A 9,280-nucleotide genomic window follows, 5' to 3' on the forward strand; every position below is an offset into this window, starting at 1 on the left:
AGTAAAAAAAAACACACCTATATCGGTGTTTTTCTATAGTGGCGATTAGTAGTGGTGTGGTTACCATACCGCACATTATGGGCATCACACATCCAGTGAGCGTAGTGAACCAAGATATATTTCCATGACATCTCCAATGTAATTGGAGGAGTATGCCACTAAAATTGAAGTATTGTCTCATATTAATGAACAAATACCTCAACCACCTCAGACACAAGTGCCTTTAAGGCGATCATAAGGGAACGGAGAACCATGAATTCTTGTAATTATGTTTACCTCTAAGAGTATGATTTTGATATAGGATTGGAAAGTGATCCTACATCTTTTCAAGAAGTCAAATAAAACTCTAACCCAAAAGGTGGATTAACGTCATGCACGAAGAGTTGAAGTCTATGACAGACAATGATGTTTGGGAACTTGTCTAATTGTCTGAAGGAAAGAAGCCCGTTGGTTGTAAATGAATATTTAAAACCAAGCAGGATTCAAGGGGCAAAGTCAAAAAGTATAAGGCTCGTCTTGTTTCCAAGGGATTCACTCAGAAAGAAGACATTGGTTACAAGGAGACTTTCTCACCCGTGTTGACGAAAGACTCCCTTAGGGTAATTATAACACTTGTAGCTCATTATGATTTAAAGCTACATCAAATGAACATAAAGACTACATTCCTCAATGGAGACATAGAAGAGTCTATATATATGGTGCAACCAAAAAACTTTGAGTCTAGGGACTCAAAGCACCTAGTATGTAGATTAAAGAAATTCATTTATGATTTAAAGCAGGTGTCCCATCAGTGGTACCAAAAATTTGATCAAGTGGTTACCTCATTTGGATTTAAAGAGAACCTCATTGATTAGTGCATATATATCAAGTTCAGTGGGAGCAAGTTTATTATACTTGTCTTGCACGTGGACGATATATTGCTTGCGAGCAATAATAAGGGTCTATTGTATCAAACCAAGTCATTTCTATCTAGTAATTTTGAAATAAAAAATCTTGGTGAAGCATCCTTTATTTTAGGTATACAGATCTATCGTGATCGTTCAAGAGACATTCTTGGACTTTCACAATAGACCTATATTGAAAATGTGCTTATAAGGTATAGTATGCAAAACTATACACCCAGTGACACATCTGTGTCAAGATGTGACAAGTTTAGCTTACATTAGTGTTCATGGCCTGAACTTGAAATAAAGGAGATGGAGCAATTCTCATATACGTCAGTCGTGGGAAGTCTCATGTATGCACAAGTTTGTACTCAACCAGATATAGCATTTATAGTGGGGATGTTAGGTAGATATGTTAGTAACCCAGGATCATCACATTGGAAAGCGGCTAAGAGAGTGATGTGGTATTTGTAAAGACAAAAGGGCATATGCTCACATATCAAAGATCAGATCATCTGGAGGTGATTGGATATTAAGACTCCGATTTTGCTGGATGCTTGGATAGTAGGAGGTCCACTTCGGGCTATATTTTCATGCTTGCTGGAGGGGCTATATCTTGGAAGAGCATCAAGCATATGCTAGTAGTCACTTCTACAATGGAGGCAGAGTTGGTAGCATGCTACAAAGCATCCAATCATGGGATTTGATTGCGAAACTTCATCACAACATTACAGATTATTGATGGCATTGACAGACCACTAAGGATCTACTGTGATAATAAAGTCGCAGAACTTTATGCCAAGAACAACCATAGTTCGTCGAAGTCTAAGCACATCGATATCAAGTGTCTAGTGGTTAGACAGGTCACTAAGGATCTACTTTGATAATAAAGTCGTAGAACGTTATGCCAAGAACAATCGTAATTCGTTAAACTCTAAGCACACCGACATCAAGTTTCTAGTGGTTAAAGAAAGTGTTCAGAGTTGTCAGATCATGGTAGAGCACATTAATATAGATTTCATGTTGGCTGATCCACTCACTAAAAGCTTAATGCCTAAGGTATTTTATACGCATGTTGCGGATATCGGAGTCCTTCTTATGGAAGAAGAACTCATCTAGTGAGAGTCTGTATTTATATTTTATTGCTCTATATTTGATAATAAAGACAAACATTTTATTTTGATTATTGTACATACTTAAAGTTTAAAACATTAATCGGAATTTATATATTTGTTTGACACTCTGACTGTGATATCATCATTTACTACTGTTGTTTAGCATTTGGTGTTTGTAAATATGATATAGATTTCTTTTAGAATCATAAAGTTGATCATGATTTGCTATTGCAGTTTAGCATAAAGTATTTCGCAAATATGATCTGACCTCTTTTGAGATCATCTTAGGACCAGTTGAAAATTGACATGTACTGATCATATTTCATGTAATTTCCACTCTACACATCTACATCTTGATCTATATCGTTAATGATATTGGTATTGTGATTACTGTTGGGACTTTCTACGATCATATATAATAGTTATGACCTCTTTAGTCCTATACCAATGAAGTTAATGGACCAGATTGTTTACAGGGGTATTCTATACTCATAAAGTTTGATATCAACTAAAGTTTTATTTGTATTTCATATACAACTCACAAATAGTCCAAGTGAGAGATTGTTGGTTATTATCTCTAATTGATGAACTTAATTGTAAGTTATGCATATAAGTACAAACTGAACCCATTAAAGTAATTTAACTTAGGCTTATTGGGTTTCGATTGTTGGATGTAGACTTTGTATGTGTAGAACCTATAGTCCCGCATCTATTATTATCTATATGTTGATAACAGATGTTCAGTATATATATAGACTTATAGTCCCGTATCTATTATTATCTATAGACTGATAATAGATATCCACTATATATAGGGTTGATCTCCAAGGGTTTAGGGTAGAATTTTTGACAGAGCTTTTGGTTCCCCATTGACCTAAAGCTTTTCAGCGTTGTCACCCCTAAGTCTCTTAGAAGATCTTCCTTTTCTTTCTGCTACATCTTCCACAGGGATTATTTCTGGACGACGCTAAAGACAAGGATGACTCTTCAATCAGATTCCTTGTCATATTTATTTATGTATATATTTTTCTTATGTCATATTTTCGATGAAACGAAGATCCATGCTCATATATTCTTATTTTTCCTATTCGAATTCTTATTTTGATTGTCTAAAATTCATGCAGCTTAGGTTTTATAAGAACTATCACTCCGCCCAATGGTACTACTACTCCAAAAGAGCCCTAGAAAAGGGGCCATCTAAAGCAGATACAACTAAGAAGAAGGGCCAAAAAAATGCTCAGTCCAAGTTGATGTGGCTGAGAAGAAAACCTCGGTGAAGCACCATCGTCGTCCATGGCTAATGATGTTTTTCTTTCCCATAGGATATGATAGACCCCTATGTGTCTGTCATGTGCCTATTCATACGACCAAAATGTACACCCTCATATCTTAGAGACTCAAAGTATACCCCTCATAAAATAAAATGTATACCTTATAATCTTGAACCATCGCGAATTATAAACCAAACCTTAATCGATGATTCTAAATCGTGAACTATAATAGCCTTTGAATCGTCGAATTGATGACTATTCTGAACCATTAATTTCGAACCGTGATCGGATCCAAGGGCGGAACCACACTAACACCTACCTAGGTTGTAGCTTGAGGGTCCAACGACGTTGAGAGGAAGACAAGCTCGAATTTACAGCAGAAGAAAGGGAAAAATTAGGAAGGCAGCCTAGGATAATGGTGTCGGCATTGATGCTCATACTAAATATTAAGGGTTGTGAGAAATTTAAATTATGCTTTATAAACAGGATAACTAAATGTGGAAAAAAGGATCGATTGTTACCTTTTGAATAATGCCTTGAACACCACTTAATATTGTTTAATGCTTTAGAGCCTTTTAAACACTCTAAACTTCTTCTATAAATGGTGTTATTATTTTTGAAGGGGTGTATGCTCAAGGAATCTAAAGGTCACTATCTATAAGAAACTTATTACCATCATTGAGTCAATCATTAAGATTGTGGCAATTCATGACAAGATAATCATGCACTCAATAAAGATATGATATGCCGTAAGATTTTGATTAATTATGCACATTTAAATCTTATCACTTAATTAAGATAAAATATTGTGGATAATTAAAATTTTAACAAAATGTGTCTATGATTTGTAACCAAAATAAAATCTTTCCAACAGATATCTGTAATGGAAATCAACAATCTTATTTAAAGTTCTAATGTTTGATGGAATAAAGTGAATATAGTCAATATTTAATTATGTTTCACAAACATGTGATAGATAATATAATAGTTCATAATTCTATATAAACATCGATCTATAGATACATTGAGTTACCAAGTTGATAGTGGTCTGATTTTGCTTCTCAGCAAGGTTAATAAGTGTTCAAAACTTAACAAAAAGGAAATTATTAATTTTATGTAAAAGCAATTAGGTTAATTCAATTGATCAATCAATGGGTAGATGGATGCTGAAGAAGAAAGGGAAATCAACAACTATCTCAAGCAGCCCAACAGGAGAAGTGTGCTGTCTAGGCATCTTGCAACGGCAATGAAGGCTTACATTAATGCTTATCAAAGTATTGGTGGAAGGCACTGATGGCATACAAGATAACCAAGCCCATGGTGAAGGAGATTGTGGGCATGGCATGCCAAGTTTGATGGCATAAATGTTCTTATTGATGACCTTGTGCCTATTAATAAGGTATCATTTCATTATTGTGACTTGTTTTAAGCACAATTGACAAAAAAAAATAGAACCTTGTGATAATTGTCAAAGACCTGTTAAATAACTTTGATCTGCATGTATGAATGTTTTTGTTGATTGTAGCATGAAAGTATAGTTTGTTGGATTTGTTCAACTTTCTTTGAAGCTTTGCTGTTTGTGTTGCACATGCCAATAGGCTGAACATCTATTGAGAACCCTAGTTATTTCCTTCATTTCTCTCTGCTGTCATGCAAAGTTCAGTGCAAAGCCAGTTTAGCCAATTGACAATCACTTTTTATTCAATTAATTGTTAGATGGTTTCAGCTAAAGCATTAGTTAAAGGATGACGCAGATCATAAAGCAGCTGCAGTAGCAAGTATAAACCTACATTAGTTGGGTGATTGCAGTGCAATTAATGACTTGGAATTAATATATTTTCTGATGCAAACCGATACAAATAACTTCAAAACCTCGTCAAGAAGTAGAGTAGAGCTAGACCTAGCCTTAGTCCCCCAAAGAAAACTTTTTTTCATTTGCAGACATTAGAGTAGATGAAAGGTTATCAGAACCCGAGCTTCCAACCTGAGTGGAAATATATTTAAAGTTCACTATGCAATCTATATCATGGCGCAATCAGTGGATCAAAGTTGATTATGTATTCTGTGTCACAGTGCGGTTAGTATATCAGTAGTTGATTCTTAAATCAGAGCCAGAGAGAGTTGGCTCTAGAGTAGATTTATCCATCGTTTTAGATTTCTAAAGTAGAGGTGGTATCCTTGCTGCTCTGTGGAGAGATGGCCAGAGGTAGAACCATAAATGATCATCGATAATGACTCACCGCACTGGTCTGCCCCAAGAAGAAGAGGAAGTAGGTTCTGCTTCCAAGAGGTTTGCCCATGCTATGGACACGAATATGTTTGTGGACAACTTTAATGATTCCAACTGACATATAATCCGAAAGGTGTTTGTTTGCCTCCCCTGGTTGGCATATTCTTAGTCATGCAACTGTTGCGAACAATCAACAATCTTATGATAGATTTCTTGGAGGACTTTCACACTTGTTGTGTTTGCAATTTGTGTCACTGTCGAGTGTTCTTTGTGCTTACTTCAATCTACAAAGCACAATTATGAATCACCTCCACTTTATTCACTCATAGGCTGTAATGGATCTACAACGAGGCTTTTCTGTGTTAGCATGAAAAATGTGTGAAAGAATTTATCTTTGGCATCTCCATTAGCAGATAGAGATTCCTTCGGCCACAAGATGTCAAGCAATTCCAATGATCTACCAGTACAAACAAGCTTAGAAAAAGAAGATAGGATTTGGCTAATATGAAGAAATCAGAGCTTGCTCATATCCATTATTAAGTTGGCATTACTCTCGGATATTTGCAGTCTTAACTATCTGACAAGCTTGTTCTTTCCTCATCATTTCCTTTTGGCTTCTTTCTTTTTGCTGGACGATGGCCAATTGATCATTGTCATGAGATAATATTTAATCGTGTTGGTATTATATAGTTAAAAGTAGCAAAATCTGAACTCAAGATTGGTTAATATGCAAGTAAAATTCACATATTTCCTCCTCTTCACGAAGCTGTAACAGGAGCAAAACAAACAAACCTTGCTCCAACTCCAGTTTGGTGGTGAATTTTTAACTACACTAGAAAGCTGCAGGAAGCCTGGACACGGCCCGAGTACTTCCACGGCACGGCGACCTCGCGCCACGTCTTCGTCCCCTTCTCATCCTCACCGTCCATGTCCAAAACATACGCCACCAGAGCCCGGCGGTGGCCACCTGAGCACAGCACCATCAGCCCCCCTTCCCACGCCACCATCTGCAGTGTCGCCCTCACCTCCCGCGGCAGCTCCGCCACCCGCCGCCACCCCCCTCTGCTGCCTTCCTCAAACATCTCCACTTCCCTTCCCTCCCGGCACATGTAGATCTTCCCTTGCTCAGCCACCACGCAGATCCGCGGGCTCGCCGCCTCCTCCAGCGCAGGCTCCAGTTCCGCGGCCCACCGCCAGGCGGCCACGTCGAATGCCTCGGCGGTCCGCGAGAACTGACCCTGCGCCTCCGTGGGGTAGCCCCCGAGAACGCGAAAGGCGCCGCCGGCGAAGAACCCCTTGCACTCGTCGCGCGGCCGCGTCATGTCCGGCAGCTGCACCCACGCGTCCGCCGCCACGTCGTAGGCCAGGGCGGAGCGCAGCGCGTTCTTGCTTTCGTCGTGCCCGCCAGCCACGAACACCATCCACCGCCCCTCCGCCTCAGCGGCGGCGCTGGCAAAGAAGGACCGTCGCGGGCCCGGCATCCGCGCGCCGCGGCGCCAGGCCCCGGACACAAGGTCGTAGACGTGGATCTCGTCGGTAGCAGCCCAGGTGCGAGGGTCCCACCCTCCGATCACCACCAGCTCTCTCCCGACGGCGGCCATCTGGCAGAAGAGAGGGAGGCCGTGTGGACGGCGGGGAATCATCGGGGGCGAGGTCCAGACGCCGGTGACCGGTTCAAACAGGGCCATGCGGTAAAGGAGAGGGGAAGGGAAGGAGTGCTTGCCGGCGGTGGAGACGGTGCGGTCGGGATCGGACTGGACGAGGGCGATGACAGGTCGAGCTAGGCCGGCCGCCTTGCGGAGGCGGTGGAAGGGCGGAGAGGCGACGTCGCGCTTCCAGTGCCTGCAGACGCCCTGGGCAGCGCGGAGGGCATCGAGTGGGAGTCGGATGAGGCACTCGCGGGCGACCTCCTCCGGAAGCCCTGGTATGAGCTCGCCCTCAACCATGGCAGACAACAGAGAAAAAAAATTCAATTCTTCGACACAGAAGAACTAGACAACGACGAGAGAAAAGCGCAAAAAAAGCGCAAGACGCAGACGAAAAAGATGAGGAAGAGTTTGATGTTTATAGGCGGAAGAATCAATCAAGAACCAGAGAACAAGAAATGGCGGCGACGGGAACAAGAAAAGTAGTGCCCACTGAAATCGAGCGCGATGACGATGACGAGGACGCTTAGGGTTCTTGTTCTCATTTCTATCCAATTGGCAATTTACAAATAACTCTTTTTCCCCTTCTCGCTCTTTTTCACGCTTCGCTTTAATTAACAAATAAAAAAAATCGGGTTGGATATTTAATCAGTAATCTTATTAATTGCCCAATTGGAGATCGAGTGGTAAAACAGGTAAAGCACTCGCTCCCAACATCATCAAGATCATCCTTTGTCAACCTGTTCCAAAATTAAATTAATACAGACGATGTAAATCATGATAATCATGATTACTGAGGGGTAATTGAATTGGAGATAAGTTATATAGGATAAGGGATTTATGTTTGGAAAATCGATTCTTCAATAATAATAATAAACCTCGGGCCCAATTGGAGATCTAGATACAATTGATGATAATGATTACGTTTTTTGTTTCAATGAAAATTGAAAGGTGTTCCTCTTTTTTAAACATATAAAAGAGACACTTTTTTAAAAATCATCAAGATTTTCTTTTTTTATAAAAAGAATGAACAGAAATTAAAGAACACCGTTCGTCAAAAATATATTTCAGTTTGAAGAAAATATAAATCAAAAGATGCTCTATCATATTTTAATTTATTTCACCCAAAATATTTTTAACAGTTATGCCCGATAACATAACGTGTATGATTTTCATCATTTTACATAGTAGATAATAATTTAAAATAAATTAATAAAAAATATATTGACATAATAATATTTTATGTATAATAATTTTAATTATTTTAGAGCAATTTTACTAGTTATGAGCTATAGCTATTAAAAATATATTGACATAAGTATATTTTTTAAAATGAAAAATATAATAGAATATCCTTTATTTTTTAAAATAGAGTTTTTTTATGAAAATCAATCATTTTTTTTTTTGGCAAAAAAAAAAGACTCAAGAATGATGATGTGTAGAGTTTATCTACACATGATTTTATGGAGCGGACAGTGAGTGATAAAGAAATGAAGTGTGTTTGAGGTGTTTCAAAATCTAATAAATTTTTTAAAGGGGAAAAAATATGTTTTTGGAATAAGGATAGAAGCAAGAATTTCGCTCAAAATTTATTTTGTTATAGTTTGACATGAATTTGACTCATGTAACACGGGCAAAGAAATAACAAAATATAACTTTAAAATTTAAATGTATACAAAGGTTTACTAATTTATATCATCTAATGTAATTATTAAACAAAAAAAAAAGAGAATTATGTTGATGCAATCTTATGGATAAGATTGACCAAGTTAATTAAGATCGGATTGACTCTAATTTGAATTTTGATATTTAACAATATATAAGAAAAAAGTTAAATACATCAAAAGAGTTTGAGTTATTCATGGTGAAATTATGATAGCTGATATGAATTTTTGAATTAGTCATTTTTCTCAAGGAGATGGATACTATATAAATCTTAGAGTTATAAATATGAAGTCAAAGTTTGAATTGAAGATATGCTACGTATTCGATGACGGACATAAAATAACAAAAAAAACATAATTAAAACTACTCATCCCTTCTAACTGACACTGAGTCCTAACAAATTGATTTAATGTATTTTTTACTTGAACAAAGCATTTGCAAAGTTTGCCCCCATGTGCTACAAAATACT

General features: G+C 38.1%; 1 protein-coding gene across 1 annotated transcript; it reads right to left on the reverse strand.

The window, feature by feature from the left end:
- Positions 1-6,207: 6,207 nt before the first annotated feature.
- Positions 6,208-7,724, reverse strand: LOC122038239 (F-box/kelch-repeat protein At1g15670-like). The gene has a single exon (XM_042597886.1). It carries the CDS (start codon positions 7,444-7,446, stop codon positions 6,328-6,330), a length of 1,119 nt encoding a protein of 372 aa, XP_042453820.1. The 5' UTR covers positions 7,447-7,724; the 3' UTR covers positions 6,208-6,327.
- Between the last annotated feature and the right edge of the window lie 1,556 nt (positions 7,725-9,280).

The sequence above is a fragment of the Zingiber officinale genome, chromosome 1A (genome assembly GCF_018446385.1).
Source record: "Zingiber officinale cultivar Zhangliang chromosome 1A, Zo_v1.1, whole genome shotgun sequence".
NCBI classification, from domain to species: domain Eukaryota; kingdom Viridiplantae; phylum Streptophyta; class Magnoliopsida; order Zingiberales; family Zingiberaceae; genus Zingiber; species Zingiber officinale.